The following is a 21,973-nucleotide window of genomic DNA, read 5'->3' on the forward strand; positions in this document are numbered from 1 at the left end:
TACCTGATTCACAATAAAATTCAGTCTGACAATGGGTAGATGTGTCTCCTGTTGTACTGGTGTTGTATTGTGTTTACTCAGTATATAACCTACCTGATTCACAATAAAATTCAGTCTGACAATGGGTAGATGTGTCTCCTGTTGTACTGGTGTTGTATTGTGTTTACTCAGTATATAACCTACCTGATTCACAATAAAATTCAGTCTGACAATGGGTAGATGTGTCTCCTGTTGTACTGGTGTTGTATTGTGTTTACTCAGTATATAACCTACCTGATTCACAATAAAATTCAGTCTGACAATGGGTAGATGTGTCTACTGTTGTAGTGGTGTTGTATAGTGTTTACTCAGTATATAACCTACCTGATTCACAATAAAATTCAGTCTGACAATGGGTAGATGTGTCTCCTGTTGTACTGGTGTTGTATTGTGTTTACTCAGTATATAATCTACCTTATTCACAATAAAATTAAGTCTGACAATGAGTAGATGTGTCTCCTGTTGTACTGGTGTTGTATTGTATTTACTCAGTATATAACCTACCTGATTCACAATAAAATTCAGTCTAACAATGGGTAGATGTGTCTCCTGTTGTACTGGTGTTGTATGGTATTTACTCAGTATATAACCTACCTGATTCACAATAAAATTCAGTCTAACAATGGGTAGATGTGTCTCCTGTTGTACTGGTGTTGTATTGTGTTTACTCAGTATATAACCTACCTGATTTACAATAAAATTTAGTCTGACAATGGGAAGATGTGTCTCCTGTTGTACTGGTGTTGTATTGTGTTTACTGAGTATACCCTTGATTTTCTGTGGTATAACAGTATCTGGCTTGCCATCTACATCCATATCGTCTTGGTCTGTATTTAACAAAGCTTTCACTGAACTCTTTAATTCCTTTCCTGCATTCTCATATCTGTAACAGAAACATGTTCTATACTGTACACGTACACAATATAACATTAGGATAATGTCTAGGATATAAATAGCACAGGATGATGTATATAAATTGACTACATGAAATTTGTTTTTTTTTCCTTCTTAGATAAGCATTTACTTAGGTAATCAAGAGATAGCCTGTTTTTGTCCATATTATACTTTTTGACTATTCTAGGTCTCTTTTTGTCACATTTTTTACACATTTGTTATATTTTAAGCCCTGTCTGCCATCTACCATTTGTTCAATTTTAAGCCCTGTCTGCCATCTGACCAACTTTTTAAACAAGATATCCTAATGATGAATGTGGCCAAGTTTTTTATAAAGATAAACAATGACGGAAACCAAGAAATGGGAAAAGCTCACTTGGCCATGTGGGCCAGGTGAGCTAAAAATGTAATCACCTACAATAATTCAATCTATGTACCTTCCGTTCCCATGCAACAATTAATTTTGAAGCATCCTTACTTTAGATAAATCAGAATGTTTAATTGTAGCAAACGTCATAAAAAAGATTATTTAGAAAAGGCATATTACCTGCCAGCAGCTTTCTCCACTAAAGCTTTGATCCAAAGAAGTTTTTTCCCCATGACATCCCTACACCAACTGTAGACTCCCATTAGAGCATCAGGCTGCTTTAGGTCCAGCAAACCTTTCACAAGATATAACACGGTTTGTTCAAACTCTGTACTCTATAATGAAAATATTAAACACAGAATAAGTACTGTGGATTTATTTATTTTCATGGATATCAATTTTTGAGGATATTTCAGTTAGTGGTTTTGACAATATCTGCATACAAAGCCTATAGAAAATTTGTAATTAGTTGAACATTTGAATTCGTGGTTCAAATGTACCAAAAGAAAATGGAAATTGGTAACTAACAAATAATAATGAATCCACAGTCGAAGAATTTTTGTATAAGGCAGTTCCCTCTCTTGTGATGAGTTTTAACATCAAGTTATTCCCTCTCGAATAGATGAAATTTTACATCAAATATATCTCTCCCAAATAGATGATGGGGATTCCAAGACAAAATAAAGGAGAAAAATATGGGGTAAATGATACTGGAATAATATATCACGCAGACATTGATATTTGATAGACTTTGATTAAACAGGTTGATAAACTCTTGGGTAATGAGATCAGATATATCTGTGTGGATTTCTAATTTAAGCAACTGGATTTATTTGTATATTGATTTACTGATTTAATAGACTGTTCATACCTGTGTATTGCCGTTTTCCTTCATGTCCCTCAGTAGTTCATGTGCCTGTCTAACAGCCACACCGGTGAAGCCAGTATGTAAGGCTATCTTAATAATGTGGCTACGAATCCTGGACAACCATTCCAAGCAGGTTCCTTTATTGATTCTAAAGAACGTCCTCACAGCCTGAGGAAAAAAATAAGATAAAATAACAATAATGTAGAAGTAGTTCTTTTGTATACACTCCTGGTTTTATGGATCACATATCACATCTCATTTAAATGTTCTTCATCCAACATATACTAGATATAAAGCATAAATGTAAATAAATCAGGAATGTGTCCATGGGACACAGAAGATGCCATTGATGTATAAAAGATTATAAAGGGACATAACTCACTAACAGTAAAAGTGACACTGCCCATTTGTGTTTAGTGGTAATACCCATTGTGTATAATTTTAATAACATCTCCTGGAGGCAAACTAAAGTTAGAGAACATAAACAAATTAATTGGCAATTTATCCATTTGTAAAGGGGCATAATTATATAACAGTATAAAACAAGAATGTTTCCAAAGTACATATCATAGGGAACATGTGTACTAAGTTTCAAGTTGATTGGACTTCAACATCATCAAAAACTACCTTGACCAAAAACTCAAACCTGAAACTCACACTTTGGTTTTCTATGTTCAATGGACCGTGAAATTGGGGTCAAAAGACTAATTTTGCTTTAAAATTAGAAAGATCATATCATAAGGAACATGTGTACTAAGTTTCAAGATGATTGGACTTCAGCTTCATCATAAACTACCTTGACCAAAAACTTTAACCTGAAGCGGGACAGACAGACGAACGGACGCACAGACCAGAAAACATAATGCCCCTCTACTATTGTAGGTGGGGCATAATAAAGTGAGGCTACTAAAATTCAAACTAGATCTGTGTTTTCAGGTAATAAGCTTTGTGTATAAGTTTTAAAACATTTGGTTGAAGCAAACTAAAGTAAGAGAACAGAAACAAAAAATTCAGCAATTTTTCCATTTGTAAAGGGACATAACTCTAGAATGGTAAAAGTGACACAACCCAAATTCAAACTTGATCAGTGTTTTCTGGTAATCAGCATTGGATTTAAGTTTCATAATATTTGGTTGAGGAAAACTAAAGTAAGGGAATGGAAAGGGGCATAACTCTAGTATGGTAAAAGTGAGGCTACTCAAATTCAAACTTGATCTGTGTTTTTCTTTAGTAATAAGCATTTGTGTATAGGCTTCATAACATTTGGTTGAGGCAAAATAAAGTTAGAGAACTGAAACCAATTATGGAACTTAAGGGCTGAAGGATGTACATACATACAGAAAAGGGTAAAACTTAATGCCCTCGCCACTACGGCGGGCACATAAAAATAGCTAAGTGGCATTGGCAAAATGTAAAACAGTTACCTTTGGTGGCATAGGCATGGCCACAGCACAACCTTCATATGCATTATATAAAAGTTTTTCTAACTGTTCCATAAACTGTAGAATAAGCTGAATTCTGTAATGCTCTCCATTTCCTAATAAAAAAATAACCAGTGTTAATCGAATTCAAATTCCAGATGAATTCTGGATTCATATAATTTCATCAGAATTCCTCTTTTTTGACATCTTACATTTGTTAAAGATTTTTGAACTTTTCAAAATTTATAAAACATTTGTGTGCCTTTCAAAGATCATCACACAGACAGGAATCTGATGTTCAGTAGTTGTGGTTTGTTGATGTGGGTCATAAGTGTTTCTTGTTTTTATAAAGATTAGACCGTTGGTTTTCCTGTTTTACACTAGTAATTTTTGGGGCCACTTATAACTTGCTGTTTAGTGTGAGTCAAGGATCTGAGTTGAAGACAGTACTTTGACTTATAATGGTTTACTTTTATAAATTGTGACTTGGATGGAGAGTTGTTTCATTGGCACTTATACAACATCTTCTTATATCTATGTACACCTTACAAACAATCTATGAATTAAATATAGTTGACATATTGCTTATAGTATCTAACAAACAAAATTAACAATGAAAATTAAACATTGACCAATGAACCATGAAAATAAGGTCAAGGTCAGATAATACAACAGTTTATAGGATGACAATAGCAACACTAGCCAAATAAGAGCTTAAAGATTACAGAGCAGTTGTTGTGTACCTTTAAAATACAGCAGTTGTTGTTTACCTTTAGTTTCCTCAGATTTAGATTGTTTGTCATCGTCTTCCTGACGTTGTGATTCTATAGCCAGAGTCTTCAGAACAGTTTCTATAGAAGTAAACGTATCCTGGGCCTTCCCTAATGGGGTCCGTAGTCTGTTCAGAACACAGTACTGGGCCGTTTCCCATGTAGCCCAGAACCACAGCATGGCCTCGTTACTGTCCACCTATGTGAAAAAAGTCATACTTTACTGTTTAAAATGTAAAAGTGATAAATAATACCATTTTCAATATATTGCTGAAACTATACATCATTTCAAATGTGAGAGTTTTATTTAAATTATTAACACAGGCTTAAAGGAGTAGGTCCTGCCTGTTAGGGCCGATTTTTCAAGTTCATCTTTTCAGATGGTTATTGTCAAAAATGAAAATGGCCGCATCCATGTTTATCCTCAACCTTTATATATATTATGTATTATTATCAAATACAACTTACATTTCAATAATATGAATGAACATGAATGTGGCCACTTTCATTAAGACGGAAACCGTCTAAATTTTAACTAAAATGCTAAAATTGTGAAGATTTTAGTAATTTAGCATGACTTAATGATGCTAGTACCAGATATATGTGCATTGTATTGTCAAAAACAGCCCATATTTATGTAGCAGGAGCATTCTACTTTTCAATAAATATCTTAACGATTACATTTTCACAATTTTCTAAAACTGCTATATTTTGGGGCCAAAAAGTAGTCTTACTGAACCTACTCCTTTGTATGAGTAAAAAACCCCAACATTAATTTCTATTAGACAGACATGTAAGAGGAAGAGTAGAGAGATGTTAAATTGATTCTTCATGCATCTCTATATAGATCTGTATTACAAACAGATATTGAAAAGGTGTAATACTGTGGATTCATCTATTTTAGTTGGTACCAATTTTTTGTGGATTAAGGAAAACTTGCACGTTCATGGATATTTATTTTTCGTGGTTTTGCTTAAGTCTGCATATATACAAGCCTATTGAAAATTTGTTATTTGATGACCATATAATTTGGTGGTTATCCTGTACCAAAGAAAGCCATGAAAAATGGTATCCAATGAAAAATAATGAATTCACAGTATAGGAGATAATTTTGTTAAATTCTACAAATTTTTCAACTATTTTAGGTATTTTATTTCAATATCATTAAGCAAGGACAACAATGAAAATACTTTTTTGCATATTTAATTAGACTCCAATGTGCCCAAGTGGGATGTGCAAATACTTACATAGTCTGAAATCTTGAATGGATCGTCTGACTTTATGTCTTTATTCTCATGTTGACAGGAATAAAACATAGCTTCCAACCAACTCCATTTTCCTGTTTGGCTACAAAAAGAATGTTTATATTATATTGGTTTTATAGTGTTTATCAATATACTCCTCTTGTATATTGATGAACGTAGGAAACAATAAACTCTTAATGATCCAAAAAGTATATTCATATAGAATGAAAAAACGTATTATTTTTTATCATATTCAGTTTTTGGTAATTGCCTTATAAACCAGATAAACATATATTTCATGAATGATATATCACCCTTAAATTTCATTTTATTTATGTATAAGAACTCTTAAGACTTACTTAGGAGGTGACTTCTGTAGGAGATATGCCATGACCTGCTTGAAGCTGTGAGAATGGAATGACATGGTAGGGGTCTTGTTGATGACATTATCTTAAGACTTACTTAGGAGGTGACTTCTGTAGGAGATATGCCATGACCTGCTTGAAGCTGTGAGAATGGAATGACATGGTTAGGATCTTATTGATGACATTATCTTAAGACTTACTCAGCAGGTGACTTCTGTAGGAGATATGCCATGACCTGCTTGAAGCTGTGAGAACAGAATGACATGGTTGGGATCTTATTGATGACATTATCTTAAGACTTACTTAGGAGGTGACTTCTGTAGGAGATATGCCATGACCTGCTTGAAGCTGTGAGAATGGAATGACATGGTTGGGATCTTGTTGATGACATTATCTTAAGACTTACTTAGGAGGTGACTTCTGTAGGAGATATGCCATGACCTGCTTGAAGCTGTTAGAATGGAATGACATGGTAGGGATCTTATTGATGACATTATCTTAAGACTTACTTAGGAGGTGACTTCTGTAGGAGATATGCCATGACCTGCTTGAAGCTGTGAGAATGGAATGACATGGTAGGGATCTTGTTGATGACATTATCTTAAGACTTACTTAGGAGGTGACTTCTGTAGGAGATATGCCATGACCTGCTTGAAGCTGTGAGAATGGAATGACATGGTAGGGATCTTATTGATGACATTATCTTAAGACTTACTTAGGAGGTGACTTTTGTAGGAGATATGCCATGACCTGCTTGAAGCTGTGAGAATGGAATGACATGGTTAGGATCTTGTTGATGACATTATCTTAAGACTTACTTAGGAGGTGACTTTTGTAGGAGATATGCCATGACCTGCTTGAAGCTGTGAGAATGGAATGACATGGTAGGGATCTTGTTGATGACATTATCTTAAGACTTACTTAGGAGGTGACTTCTGTAGGAGATATGACATGACCTGCTTGAAGCTGTGAGAATGGAATGACATGGTAGGGATCTTATTGATGACATTATCTTAAGACTTACTTAGGAGGTGACTTCTGTAGGAGATATGCCATGACCTGCTTGAAGCTGTGAGAATTGAATGACATGGTTAGGATCTTGTTGATGACATTATCTTAAGACTTACTTAGCAGGTGACTTCTGTAGGAGATATGCCATGACCTGCTTGAAGCTGTGAGAATGGAATGACATGGTAGGGATCTTGTTGATGACATTATCTTAAGACTTACTTAGGAGGTGACTTCTGTAGGAGATATGCCATGACCTGCTTGAAGCTGTGAGAATGGAATGACATGGTAGGGATCTTATTGATGACATTATCTTAAGACTTACTTAGGAGGTGACTTCTGTAGGAGATATGCCATGACCTGCTTGAAGCTGTGAGAATGGAATGACATTGTAGGGATCTTGTTGATGACATTATCTTAAGACTTACTTAGGAGGTGACTTCTGTAGGAGATATACCATGACCTGCTTGAAGCTGTGAGAACAGAATGACATGGTTGGGATCTTGTTGATGACATTATCTTAAGACTTACTTAGCAGGTGACTTCTGTAGGAGATATGCCATGACCTGCTTGAAGCTGTGAGAATGGAATGACATGGTAGGGGTCTTGTTGATGACATTATCTTAAGACTTACTTAGGAGGTGACTTCTGTAGGAGATATGCCAAGACCTGCTTGAAGCTGTGAGAACAGAATGACATGGTTGGGATCTTGTTGATGACATTATCTTAAGACTTACTTAGCAGGTGACTTCTGTAGGAGATATGCCAAGACCTGCTTGAAGCTGTGAGAATGGAATGACATGGTAGGGGTCTTGTTGATGACATTATCTTAAGACTTACTCAGGAGGTGACTTCTGTAGGAGATATGCCATGACCTGCTTGAAGCTGTGAGAATTGAATGACATTGTAGGGATCTTGTTGATGACATTATCTTAAGACTTACTTAGGAGGTGACTTCTGTAGGAGATATGCCATGACCTGCTTGAAGCTGTGAGAATGGAATGACATTGTAGTGATCTTGTTGATGACATTATCTTAAGACTTACTTAGGAGGTGACTTCTGTAGGAGATATGCCATGACCTGCTTGAAGCTGTGAGAATGGAATGACATGGTTGGGATCTTGTTGATGACATTATCTTAAGACTTACTCAGGAGGTGACTTCTGTAGGAGATATGCCATGACCTGCTTGAAGCTGTGAGAATTGAATGACATTGTAGGGATCTTGTTGATGACATTATCTTAAGACTTACTTAGGAGGTGACTTCTGTAGGAGATATGCCATGACCTGCTTGAAGCTGTGAGAACAGAATGACATGGTAGGGATCTTGTTGATGACATTATCTTAAGACTTACTTAGGAGGTGACTTCTGTAGGAGATATGCCATGACCTGCTTCAAGCTGTGAGAACAGAATGACATGGTAGGGATCTTGTTGATGACGTTATCTTAAGACTTACTTAGGAGGTGACTTCTGTAGGAGATATGCCATGACCTGCTTGAAGCTGTGAGAATGGAATGACATGGTTAGGATCTTGTTGATGACATTACCTTAAGACTTACTTAGGAGGTGACTTTTGTAGGAGATATGCCATGACCTGCTTGAAGCTGTTAGAATGGAATGACATGGTTAGGATCTTGTTGATAACATTATCTTAAGACTTACTTAGGAGGTGACTTCTGTAAGAGATATGCCATGACCTGCTTGAAGCTGTGAGAATGGAATGACATGGTAGGGATCTTATTGATGACATTATCTTAAGACTTACTTAGGAGGTGACTTCTGTAGGAGATATGCCATGACCTGCTTGAAGCTGTGAGAATGGAATGACATGGTAGGGATCTTGTTGATGACGTTATCTTAAGATTTACTTAGGAAGTGACTTCTGTAGGAGATATGCCATGACCTGCTTGAAGCTGTGAGAATGGAATGACATGGTAGGGATCTTGTTGATGACATTATCTTAAGACTTACTTAGGAGGTGACTTCTGTAGGAGATATGCCATGACCTGCTTGAAGCTGTGAGAATGGAATGACATGGTTGGGATCTTGTTGATGACATTATCTTAAGACTTACTTAGGAGGTGACTTCTGTAGGAGATATGCCATGACCTGCTTGAAGCTGTGAGAATGGAATGACATGGTAGGGGTCTTGTTGATGATGTTATCTTAAGACTTACTTAGGAGGTGACTTCTGTAGGAGATATGCCATGACCTGCTTGAAGCTGTGAGAATGGAATGACATGGTAGGGATCTTGTTGATGACATTATCTTAAGACTTACTTAGGAGGTGACTTCTGTAGGAGATATGACATGACCTGCTTGAAGCTGTGAGAATGGAATGACATGGTTGGGATCTTATTGATGACATTATCTTAAGACTTACTTAGGAGGTGACTTCTGTAGGAGATATGCCATGACCTGCTTGAAGCTGTGAGAATGGAATGACATTGTATGGATCTTGTTGATGACATTATCTTAAGACTTACTTAGGAGGTGACTTCTGTAGGAGATATGCCATGACCTGCTTGAAGCTGTGAGAACAGAATGACATGGTAGGGATCTTGTTGATGACATTATCTTAAGACTTACTTAGGAGGTGACTTCTGTAGGAGATATGACATGACCTGCTTGAAGCTGTGAGAACAGAATGACATGGTATGGATCTTGTTGATGACATTATCTTAAGACTTACTTAGCAGCCGACTTCTGTAGGAGATATGCCATGACCTACTTGAAGCTGTGAGAATGGAATGACATGGTAGTGATCTTATTGATGACATTATCTTAAGACTAACTTAGGAGGTGACTTCTGTAGGAGATATGCCATGACCTGCTTGAAGCTGTGAGAATGGAATGACATGGTAGGGATCTTGTTGATGACATTATCTTAAGACTTACTTAGGAGGTGACTTCTGTAGGAGATATGCCATGACCTGCTTGAAGCTCTGAGAATGGAATGACATGGTAGGGATCTTGTTGATGACGTTATCTTAAGACTTACTTAGGAGGTGACTTCTGTAGGAGATATGCCATGACCTGCTTGAAGCTGTGAGAATGGAATGACATGGTAGGGGTCTTGTTGATGACATTATCTTAAGACTTACGTAGGAGGTGACTTCTGTAGGAGATATGCCATGACCTGCTTGAAGCTGTGAGAACAGAATGACATGGTAGGGATCTTGTTGATGACATTATCTTAAGACTTACTTAGGAGGTGACTTCTGTAGGAGATATGCCATGACCTGCTTGAAGCTGTGAGAATTGAATGACATTGTAGGGATCTTGTTGATGACCTTATCTTAAGACTTACTTAGGAGGTGACTTCTGTAGGAGATATGCCATGACCTGCTTGAAGCTGTGAGAACAGAATGACATGGTAGGGATCTTGTTGATGACATTATCTTAAGACTTACTTAGGAGGTGACTTCTGTAGGAGATATGACATGACCTGCTTGAAGCTGTGAGAACAGAATGACATGGTAGGGATCTTGTTGATGACATTATCTTAAGACTTACTTAGCAGGTGACTTCTGTAGGAGATATGCCATGACCTGCTTGAAGCTGTGAGAATGGAATGACATGGTTGGGATCTTGTTGATGACATTATCTTAAGACTTACTTAGGAGGTGACTTCTGTAGGAGATATGCCATGACCTGCTTGAAGCTGTGAGAATGGAATGACATTGTAGGGATCTTGTTGATGACATTATCTTAAGACTTACTTAGGAGGTGACTTCTGTAGGAGATATGCCATGACCTGCTTGAAGCTGTGAGAATGGAATGACATGGTAGGGATCTTATTGATGACATTATCTTAAGACTTACTTAGGAGGTGACTTCTGTAGGAGATATGCCATGGCCTGCTTGAAGCTGTGAGAACGGAATGACATGGTAGGGATCTTGTTGATGACATTATCTTAAGACTTACTTAGGAGGTGACTTCTGTAGGAGATATGCCATGACCTGCTTGAAGCTGTGAGAATTGAATGACATTGTAGGGATCTTGTTGATGACATTATCTTAAGACTTACTTAGGAGGTGACTTCTGTAGGAGATATGCCATGACCTGCTTGAAGCTGTGAGAATGGAATGACATTGTAGGGATCTTGTTGATGACATTATCTTAAGACTTACTTAGGAGGTGACTTCTGTAGGAGATATGCCATGACCTGCTTGAAGCTCTGAGAATGGAATGACATTGTAGGGATCTTGTTGATGACATTATCTTAAGACTTACTTAGGAGGTGACTTCTGTAGGAGATATGCCATGACCTGCTTGAAGCTGTGAGAATGGAATGACATTGTAGTGATCTTGTTGATGACATTATCTTAAGACTTACTTAGGAGGTGACTTCTGTAAGAGATATGCCATGACCTGCTTGAAGCTGTGAGAATGGAATGACATTGTAGTGATCTTGTTGATGACATCATCTTAAGACTTACTTAGGAGGTGACTTCTGTAGGAGATATGCCATGACCTGCTTGAAGCTGTGAGAATGGAATGACATGGTAGGGATCTTGTTGATGACATTATCTTAAGACTTACTTAGGAGGTGACTTTTGTAGGAGATATGCCATGACCTGCTTCAAGCTGTGAGAACAGAATGACATGGTAGGGATCTTGTTGATGACATTATCTTAAGACTTACTTAGGAGGTGACTTCTGTAGGAGATATGCCATGACCTGCTTGAAGCTGTGAGAATGGAATGACATGGTTAGGATCTTATTGATGACACTATCTTAAGACTTACTTAGGAGGTGACTTCTGTAGGAGATATGCCATGACCTGCTTCAAGCTGTGAGAACAGAATGACATGGTAGGGATCTTGTTGATGACATTATCTTAAGACTTACTTAGGAGGTGACTTCTGTAGGAGATATGCCATGACCTGCTTGAAGCTGTGAGAATGGAATGACATGGTTGGGATCTTGTTGATGACATTATCTTAAGACTTACTCAGGAGGTGACTTCTGTAGGAGATATGCCATGACCTGCTTGAAGCTGTGAGAATGGAATGACATGGTTGGGATCTTGTTGATGACATTATCTTAAGACTTACTTAGGAGGTGACTTCTGTAGGAGATATACCATGACCTGCTTGAAGCTGTGAGAACAGAATGACATGGTTGGGATCTTGTTGATGACATTATCTTAAGACTTACTTAGCAGGTGACTTCTGTAGGAGATATGCCATGACCTGCTTGAAGCTGTGAGAATGGAATGACATGGTAGGGGTCTTGTTGATGACATTATCTTAAGACTTACTTAGGAGGTGACTTCTGTAGGAGATATGCCAAGACCTGCTTGAAGCTGTGAGAACAGAATGACATGGTTGGGATCTTGTTGATGACATTATCTTAAGACTTACTTAGCAGGTGACTTCTGTAGGAGATATGCCAAGACCTGCTTGAAGCTGTGAGAATGGAATGACATGGTAGGGGTCTTGTTGATGACATTATCTTAAGACTTACTCAGGAGGTGACTTCTGTAGGAGATATGCCATGACCTGCTTGAAGCTGTGAGAATTGAATGACATTGTAGGGATCTTGTTGATGACATTATCTTAAGACTTACTTAGGAGGTGACTTCTGTAGGAGATATGCCATGACCTGCTTGAAGCTGTGAGAATGGAATGACATTGTAGTGATCTTGTTGATGACATTATCTTAAGACTTACTTAGGAGGTGACTTCTGTAGGAGATATGCCATGACCTGCTTGAAGCTGTGAGAATGGAATGACATGGTTGGGATCTTGTTGATGACATTATCTTAAGACTTACTCAGGAGGTGACTTCTGTAGGAGATATGCCATGACCTGCTTGAAGCTGTGAGAATTGAATGACATTGTAGGGATCTTGTTGATGACATTATCTTAAGACTTACTTAGGAGGTGACTTCTGTAGGAGATATGCCATGACCTGCTTGAAGCTGTGAGAACAGAATGACATGGTAGGGATCTTGTTGATGACATTATCTTAAGACTTACTTAGGAGGTGACTTCTGTAGGAGATATGCCATGACCTGCTTCAAGCTGTGAGAACAGAATGACATGGTAGGGATCTTGTTGATGACGTTATCTTAAGACTTACTTAGGAGGTGACTTCTGTAGGAGATATGCCATGACCTGCTTGAAGCTGTGAGAATGGAATGACATGGTTAGGATCTTGTTGATGACATTACCTTAAGACTTACTTAGGAGGTGACTTTTGTAGGAGATATGCCATGACCTGCTTGAAGCTGTTAGAATGGAATGACATGGTTAGGATCTTGTTGATAACATTATCTTAAGACTTACTTAGGAGGTGACTTCTGTAAGAGATATGCCATGACCTGCTTGAAGCTGTGAGAATGGAATGACATGGTAGGGATCTTATTGATGACATTATCTTAAGACTTACTTAGGAGGTGACTTCTGTAGGAGATATGCCATGACCTGCTTGAAGCTGTGAGAATGGAATGACATGGTAGGGATCTTGTTGATGACGTTATCTTAAGATTTACTTAGGAAGTGACTTCTGTAGGAGATATGCCATGACCTGCTTGAAGCTGTGAGAATGGAATGACATGGTAGGGATCTTGTTGATGACATTATCTTAAGACTTACTTAGGAGGTGACTTCTGTAGGAGATATGCCATGACCTGCTTGAAGCTGTGAGAATGGAATGACATGGTTGGGATCTTGTTGATGACATTATCTTAAGACTTACTTAGGAGGTGACTTCTGTAGGAGATATGCCATGACCTGCTTGAAGCTGTGAGAATGGAATGACATGGTAGGGGTCTTGTTGATGATGTTATCTTAAGACTTACTTAGGAGGTGACTTCTGTAGGAGATATGCCATGACCTGCTTGAAGCTGTGAGAATGGAATGACATGGTAGGGATCTTGTTGATGACATTATCTTAAGACTTACTTAGGAGGTGACTTCTGTAGGAGATATGACATGACCTGCTTGAAGCTGTGAGAATGGAATGACATGGTTGGGATCTTATTGATGATATTATCTTAAGACTTACTTAGGAGGTGACTTCTGTAGGAGATATGCCATGACCTGCTTGAAGCTGTGAGAATGGAATGACATTGTATGGATCTTGTTGATGACATTATCTTAAGACTTACTTAGGAGGTGACTTCTGTAGGAGATATGCCATGACCTGCTTGAAGCTGTGAGAACAGAATGACATGGTAGGGATCTTGTTGATGACATTATCTTAAGACTTACTTAGGAGGTGACTTCTGTAGGAGATATGACATGACCTGCTTGAAGCTGTGAGAACAGAATGACATGGTATGGATCTTGTTGATGACATTATCTTAAGACTTACTTAGCAGCCGACTTCTGTAGGAGATATGCCATGACCTACTTGAAGCTGTGAGAATGGAATGACATGGTAGTGATCTTATTGATGACATTATCTTAAGACTAACTTAGGAGGTGACTTCTGTAGGAGATATGCCATGACCTGCTTGAAGCTGTGAGAATGGAATGACATGGTAGGGATCTTGTTGATGACATTATCTTAAGACTTACTTAGGAGGTGACTTCTGTAGGAGATATGCCATGACCTGCTTGAAGCTCTGAGAATGGAATGACATGGTAGGGATCTTGTTGATGACGTTATCTTAAGACTTACTTAGGAGGTGACTTCTGTAGGAGATATGCCATGACCTGCTTGAAGCTGTGAGAATGGAATGACATGGTAGGGGTCTTGTTGATGACATTATCTTAAGACTTACGTAGGAGGTGACTTCTGTAGGAGATATGCCATGACCTGCTTGAAGCTGTGAGAACAGAATGACATGGTAGGGATCTTGTTGATGACATTATCTTAAGACTTACTTAGGAGGTGACTTCTGTAGGAGATATGCCATGACCTGCTTGAAGCTGTGAGAATTGAATGACATTGTAGGGATCTTGTTGATGACGTTATCTTAAGACTTACTTAGGAGGTGACTTCTGTAGGAGATATGCCATGACCTGCTTGAAGCTGTGAGAACAGAATGACATGGTAGGGATCTTGTTGATGACATTATCTTAAGACTTACTTAGGAGGTGACTTCTGTAGGAGATATGACATGACCTGCTTGAAGCTGTGAGAACAGAATGACATGGTAGGGATCTTGTTGATGACATTATCTTAAGACTTACTTAGCAGGTGACTTCTGTAGGAGATATGCCATGACCTGCTTGAAGCTGTGAGAATGGAATGACATGGTTGGGATCTTGTTGATGACATTATCTTAAGACTTACTTAGGAGGTGACTTCTGTAGGAGATATGCCATGACCTGCTTGAAGCTGTGAGAATGGAATGACATTGTAGGGATCTTGTTGATGACATTATCTTAAGACTTACTTAGGAGGTGACTTCTGTAGGAGATATGCCATGACCTGCTTGAAGCTGTGAGAATGGAATGACATGGTAGGGATCTTATTGATGACATTATCTTAAGACTTACTTAGGAGGTGACTTCTGTAGGAGATATGCCATGGCCTGCTTGAAGCTGTGAGAACGGAATGACATGGTAGGGATCTTGTTGATGACATTATCTTAAGACTTACTTAGGAGGTGACTTCTGTAGGAGATATGCCATGACCTGCTTGAAGCTGTGAGAATTGAATGACATTGTAGGGATCTTGTTGATGACATTATCTTAAGACTTACTTAGGAGGTGACTTCTGTAGGAGATATGCCATGACCTGCTTGAAGCTGTGAGAATGGAATGACATTGTAGGGATCTTGTTGATGACATTATCTTAAGACTTACTTAGGAGGTGACTTCTGTAGGAGATATGCCATGACCTGCTTGAAGCTGTGAGAATGGAATGACATTGTAGGGATCTTGTTGATGACATTATCTTAAGACTTACTTAGGAGGTGACTTCTGTAGGAGATATGCCATGACCTGCTTGAAGCTGTGAGAATGGAATGACATTGTAGTGATCTTGTTGATGACATTATCTTAAGACTTACTTAGGAGGTGACTTCTGTAAGAGATATGCCATGACCTGCTTGAAGCTGTGAGAATGGAATGACATTGTAGTGATCTTGTTGATGACATCATCTTAAGACTTACTTAGGAGGTGACTTCTGTAGGAGATATGCCATGACCTGCTTGAAGCTGTGAGAATGGAATGACATGGTAGGGATCTTGTTGATGACATTATCTTAAGACTTACTTAGGAGGTGACTTTTGTAGGAGATATGCCATGACCTGCTTCAAGCTGTGAGAACAGAATGACATGGTAGGGATCTTGTTGATGACATTATCTTAAGACTTACTTAGGAGGTGACTTCTGTAGGAGATATGCCATGACCTGCTTGAAGCTGTGAGAATGGAATGACATGGTTAGGATCTTATTGATGACACTATCTTAAGACTTACTTAGGAGGTGACTTCTGTAGGAGATATGCCATGACCTGCTTCAAGCTGTGAGAACAGAATGACATGGTAGGGATCTTGTTGATGACATTATCTTAAGACTTACTTAGGAGGTGACTTCTGTAGGAGATATGCCATGACCTGCTTGAAGCTGTGAGAATGGAATGACATGGTTGGGATCTTGTTGATGACATTATCTTAAGACTTACTCAGGAGGTGACTTCTGTAGGAGATATGCCATGACCTGCTTGAAGCTGTGAGAATGGAATGACATGGTTGGGATCTTGTTGATGACATTATCTTAAGACTTACTTAGGAGGTGACTTCTGTAGGAGATATGCCATGACCTGCTTGAAGCTGTGAGAACAGAATGACATGGTTAGGATCTTATTGATGACATTATCTTAAGACTTACTCAGGAGGTGACTTTTGTAGGAGATATGCCATGACCTGCTTGAAGCTGTGAGAAAGGAATGACATGGTTGGGATCTTGTTGATGACATTATCTTAAGACTTACTTAGGAGGTGACTTTTGTAGGAGATATGCCATGACCTGCTTGAAGCTGTGAGAACAGAATGACATGGTTAGGATCTTATTGATGACATTATCTTAAGACTTACTCAGGAGGTGACTTCTGTAGGAGATATGCCATGACCTGCTTGAAGCTGTGAGAATGGAATGACATGGTTGGGATCTTGTTGATGACATTATCTGAAGACTTACTTAGGAGGTGACTTCTGTAGGAGATATGCCATGACCTGCTTGAAGCTGTGAGAATGGAATGACATGGTTGGGATCTTGTTGATGACATTATCTTAAGACTTACTTAGGAGGTGACTTTTGTAGGAGATATGCCATGACCTGCTTCAAGCTGTGAGAACAGAATGACATGGTAGGGATCTTGTTGATGACATTATCTTAAGACTTACTTAGGAGGTGACTTCTGTAGGAGATATGCCATGACCTGCTTCAAGCTGTGAGAACAGAATGACATGGTAGGGATCTTATTGATGACATTATCTTAAGACTTACTTAGGAGGTGACTTCTGTAGGAGATATGCCATGACCTGCTTGAAGCTGTGAGAATGGAATGACATGGTAGGGATCTTATTGATGAAATTATCTTAAGACTTACTTAGGAGGTGACTTCTGTAGGAGATATGCCATGACCTGCTTGAAGCTGTGAGAATGGAATGACATGGTAGGGATCTTATTGATGACATTATCTTAAGACTTACTTAGGAGGTGACTTCTGTAGGAGATATGCCATGACCTGCTTGAAGCTGTGAGAATGGAATGACATGGTTGGGATCTTGTTGATGACATTTCGTTTGGCCAGCCACGCGGCGGTCACTCCTTCAGCTCCTTCCTGGATACTGATGGACTGGTTGTTGTCATCACACAAATGTAACAAATTGTTGGACCTGAAATATCAAGAGTACTCAATATACAATCAGGTGAAAAACTAAATTGGTCCATTATTTATACTTAGAAAAAAATAAGACCTGATAGTTATCTATTAATGAAGATATCAGACCTGAGAATTATCTTTTTTACAAAATATTAGATTTAACAATTATCTGTTTTACAAAATATTAGACTTATCATTTAAGATATAAGACAATATAATTCTATATTTTGAAGATGATCGGAGAAATACAAGGATTTTCAGAATAATTAGTTATCACAGGTAATTGGAGAAATACAAGGATTTTCAGAATAATTAGTTATCACAGGTAATTGGAGAAATACAAGGATTTTCAGAATAATTAGTTATCAAAGGTAGTGGACTTATAATTTGATACATAAGAATCATTCATGTTTGAACTGCTAGTTCCCTGCTTGTCCTATCTCTTTCAGTATGCATATCAATAACAAATATATGGTACCTGATAGTAATGTCAGCTGGAAGGATTTTCATGAGACTGAAATAGTCTTCTCTAACTTGTTGACAACTGTCTGTTAACTTGTAAACACATAACTTTAAAACACTGAAAGAAAACATAAAAAGTATAATTATTTTTCTATAAGGATCATTAATCACTCGTAGACCTCGTGCTCCATTGTTGTATTAAAATAAAGACATGACCTTGTTTAACTTTGGTATCAAAAAAGGCTATCAGTCAAACAATTAAATAATTAACCTTGTACTTGTACAATAAACTCAACATAGATACCAGAATTAAAATTGTGAATGCCAGACAAACATTTCTTTTACAAAGAACTCAATTGTGACACTAGTACTTGTATTAAAATTAATAGCTAGCGCATGATACGCCTGTCACATTTTAAAGAATAAAGTTTAATATCTTCTTGATGTCATATCAGAAATTTATGAAAAACTGAAGAGAAGTTATCTTGATAGATATAAATCAATCATCAAAGTATAATGAAAACTGCTCAAAGCACTTTCAGGATATTGTCAAAAAAGTGGAAAATCATCACTTTTTTTTATGAATAAAATCCCATAAGGGCTATTCCAGAAAAAAATGTATGGGGGGGGGGGGTTGGAAGGCACATTGTATTAATAATACATGGGTGATGGGTATCAGAGCAATTTTTCACACTATAATGCACTATAATTCTCAATAACAATTAAAGTATGGGTGGCGGGTGCTGACAAAAACTGCCTTCTAACCCCCCTATACATTTTTTTCTGGAATAGCCCTAACTTAGAAACATAAAATCAAAAATTAATAAAAAACTAAAGGGAGCTTACGACAATTGATATAAACAATTCACCAAAGCATCATGAAAACTGCTGAAAGTATTTTTGAGTCATTGTACGAAAAATTGGAAAATTCCCCATTTTGTAATGAAAAAAAACCCCAGAACTCAGAAATGTTAAATAAAAAAGTTATAAAAAACGAAAGGGAGCTAACTTCCATAGTTATAAACAATTCACTTAAGTTTCATACAAATTGGTTGAAAAAAAGTAAAATCACAAAAATACTGAACTCAGAGGAAAATCAATTTCGGAAAGTCCTTAATCACATGGCAAAATCAAATAACAAAACGCATCAAAACGAATGGACAAGAACTGTCATTTTCCAGACTTGAAGTGATTTTTAGTTCTTGCTAGAGATTTTAACTTGGCCTTAAACATACCTTTGTATAACAGGCAGTGACAAGTTATTGACAATCTTAAAGATGTTGTGAAGATTTTGACAAACTGTAAGAGCTGTGTTTGACTCCTGTAAGTGTCCTGTAAAAGAATAACAATTCAACATGTCATTTCCATTATTTGTAAACAAACATTATTAAGAAGCTACATCCTTATTTGTGAACTTTAAAGAAATTTCTGATGTACAAATCAGCTCTATGTAAGATAAAGACAATCAAGCTGTCACATGTTCCATAAACTCTTTGACAAACATACTTATCTTTATTGTTTGAAATTATATCTTGAGTAATGTATAGACTATTGAATGCACTTTTCTTCCCTTATTGATATGAATAATGTTCAAGGAATACAAACAATTATTTGACAAAATCTTACCTAACTGAATGAGATTTCTAATCAAGTTAACAATATCTTACCTAACTGAATGAGATTTCTAATCAAGTTCACAATATCTTACCTAACTGAATGAGATTTCTAATCAAGTTCACAATATCTTACCTAACTGAATGAGATTTCTAATCAAGTTCACAATATCTTACCTAACTGAATGAGATTTCTAATCAAGTTAACAATATCTTACCTAACTGAATGAGATTTCTAATCAAGTTAACAATATCTTACCTAACTGAATGAGATTTCTAATCAAGTTAACAATATCTTACCTAACTGAATGAGATTTCTAATCAAGTTCACAATATCTTACCTAACTGAATGAGATTTCTAATCAAGTTCACAAAATCTTCACCAGTAAAGATGTAGGAACTTGTCTGTAGGCTGCTTACGATGTCAGACACCCACTTTAAACACAAACGTCTACAGCAAAACAATATCATTAAATAAACAGCAAAAATAAGTATCAGTCAACAATCTAAATATTATCAATGACAGACATATATATTAATATCCAATGAAAACTTTAAACACAATCAGGAACAGTAATACTGCTTAGGGAAAGATAGGACAGGATAGGTTTCCAAAACTAAAACTCTCACTTCAAATTTTGATAGCATGGTTTGTATGAATTGTTTCCTGAAAATATAATAAAGGAGTAGGTCCAGTTTGACCCCAAAATATAGCAGTTTTATAAAATTGTTAAAATGTAAACTTTTAGTTATTTAATGGAAAGTAAAATGCTTCTGCTGCATAAATATGGGCTAAATCATTGAAATCGTAACAATTTTATCATTTTAGTTAAATTCTAGACGGTTTCCATCTTAAACGAAAGTGGCCACATTTATGTTCGTTCTTAATATTGAAATGTAAGTTGTATTTGATGATAATACATAACATATATAAAGGTTGAAGATGAACATAGATGCGGCCACTTTCATTTTTGACCAAAAACATCTGAAAAGTGACACTTTTGGGCATATTCGATAGATTTTTCATATTTCAGCTTGAATTTGAGCGATTTTAATGACTAAATCAGTTAAAATCATTCACATTAACCAATTGAATCAACTGAAAAAGACACTATAGTGTTTAAAAAGTGTCCAAAATCTTTCGTCAGATGAACTTGAAATTTGAGGCTAAAATCTGCCCTTACCTGACCTAGTCCTTTGCATTATTGTTCAATGTTCATAATCAAAGCCTGAAAGGCTGTAAAAGCAATTGCTGCCATGTTTATGTTTTGGGGACTTTTTTTTCATCCACATATATTTAAGAATTAAACATGACAGGAGTGTTGTCTAGTGAGAATTAAGAAGGTTTTAACTTTATATCAATTAAAGACTTTAGCAGAAAGTCATTTTTAATATGTTTTATATTTCACAAGGAGACAACACGTTTACCAGGCTAAAGTTGGGTTCAGATATACATGTGCTGAAACATATAACTCCAAGAGAAATTATTATGGATTATCCCCTAGTAGTGTTTGTAACTGGGCAATAATTTCCTTTATTGATTTAATTTTCATAATTAATTTAAATTTAACACTTCAGTTAAAACATTTCAACTTTCCAGACGCAAATGTTGAAAAACGGAAAAGAAACAAAATATTTTACAAGACATAAACATGTAAAAAATAAATATATATATTTCAGCTGACTAAAAATATTTTCATAATGTTACTTTGTCATCATTTCTTAAAAACTAAGTCCCAAACGTTATTGCTCAGTTGATATGTGTCATCCTCATGCGGTACGAGATAACTATAATTCTCATGCAATCCCGAAAAGAGGGGCCATCACAGACAAACATGACATTAAATCGTCATTATACGAACAAGAACAAACAGCTCTAAGTTGCTTTGATATCTATCCAATTTTCAGGAAACATTGTGAAAATGATCTTCAATATTTCGAAAACATGTGAAATAAAATTGCAAACACGGTGGACGGTCGAGGGTCAACAAACGTAGTAGACTCGTCCATTGGAAAGACGAGGATAATGGTTTCATCATTTGTCATGCATACCCAGTTTTGAATATGATATCCAAAAAGGATGTACTTTTTTTAATCTATGAAACTAGAAAATTCCAAATTGTA

At 36.9% G+C, this 21,973-nt stretch overlaps 1 protein-coding gene across 1 annotated transcript in view; it reads right to left on the bottom strand.

Annotated features, from left to right (window-relative positions):
* The window catches only part of LOC134726048 (serine/threonine-protein kinase SMG1-like), a 132,952-nt gene that overhangs the window by 93,766 nt on the left and 17,213 nt on the right, over positions 1-21,973 (bottom strand). The window contains exons 17-26 of the mRNA XM_063590433.1: positions 20,191-20,300; positions 19,472-19,568; positions 18,253-18,354; positions 17,602-17,787; positions 5,607-5,706; positions 4,360-4,558; positions 3,593-3,705; positions 2,172-2,336; positions 1,481-1,635; positions 724-922 (exon numbers count right to left, since the gene is read on the bottom strand). Of these exons, the coding sequence (XP_063446503.1) occupies positions 724-922; positions 1,481-1,635; positions 2,172-2,336; positions 3,593-3,705; positions 4,360-4,558; positions 5,607-5,706; positions 17,602-17,787; positions 18,253-18,354; positions 19,472-19,568; positions 20,191-20,300 (1,426 nt within the window). The remainder of the gene's footprint in view (positions 1-723; positions 923-1,480; positions 1,636-2,171; positions 2,337-3,592; positions 3,706-4,359; positions 4,559-5,606; positions 5,707-17,601; positions 17,788-18,252; positions 18,355-19,471; positions 19,569-20,190; positions 20,301-21,973) is intronic.

Source organism: Mytilus trossulus, chromosome 7 (assembly GCF_036588685.1).
Source record: "Mytilus trossulus isolate FHL-02 chromosome 7, PNRI_Mtr1.1.1.hap1, whole genome shotgun sequence".
In the NCBI taxonomy this organism is placed as follows: domain Eukaryota; kingdom Metazoa; phylum Mollusca; class Bivalvia; order Mytilida; family Mytilidae; genus Mytilus; species Mytilus trossulus.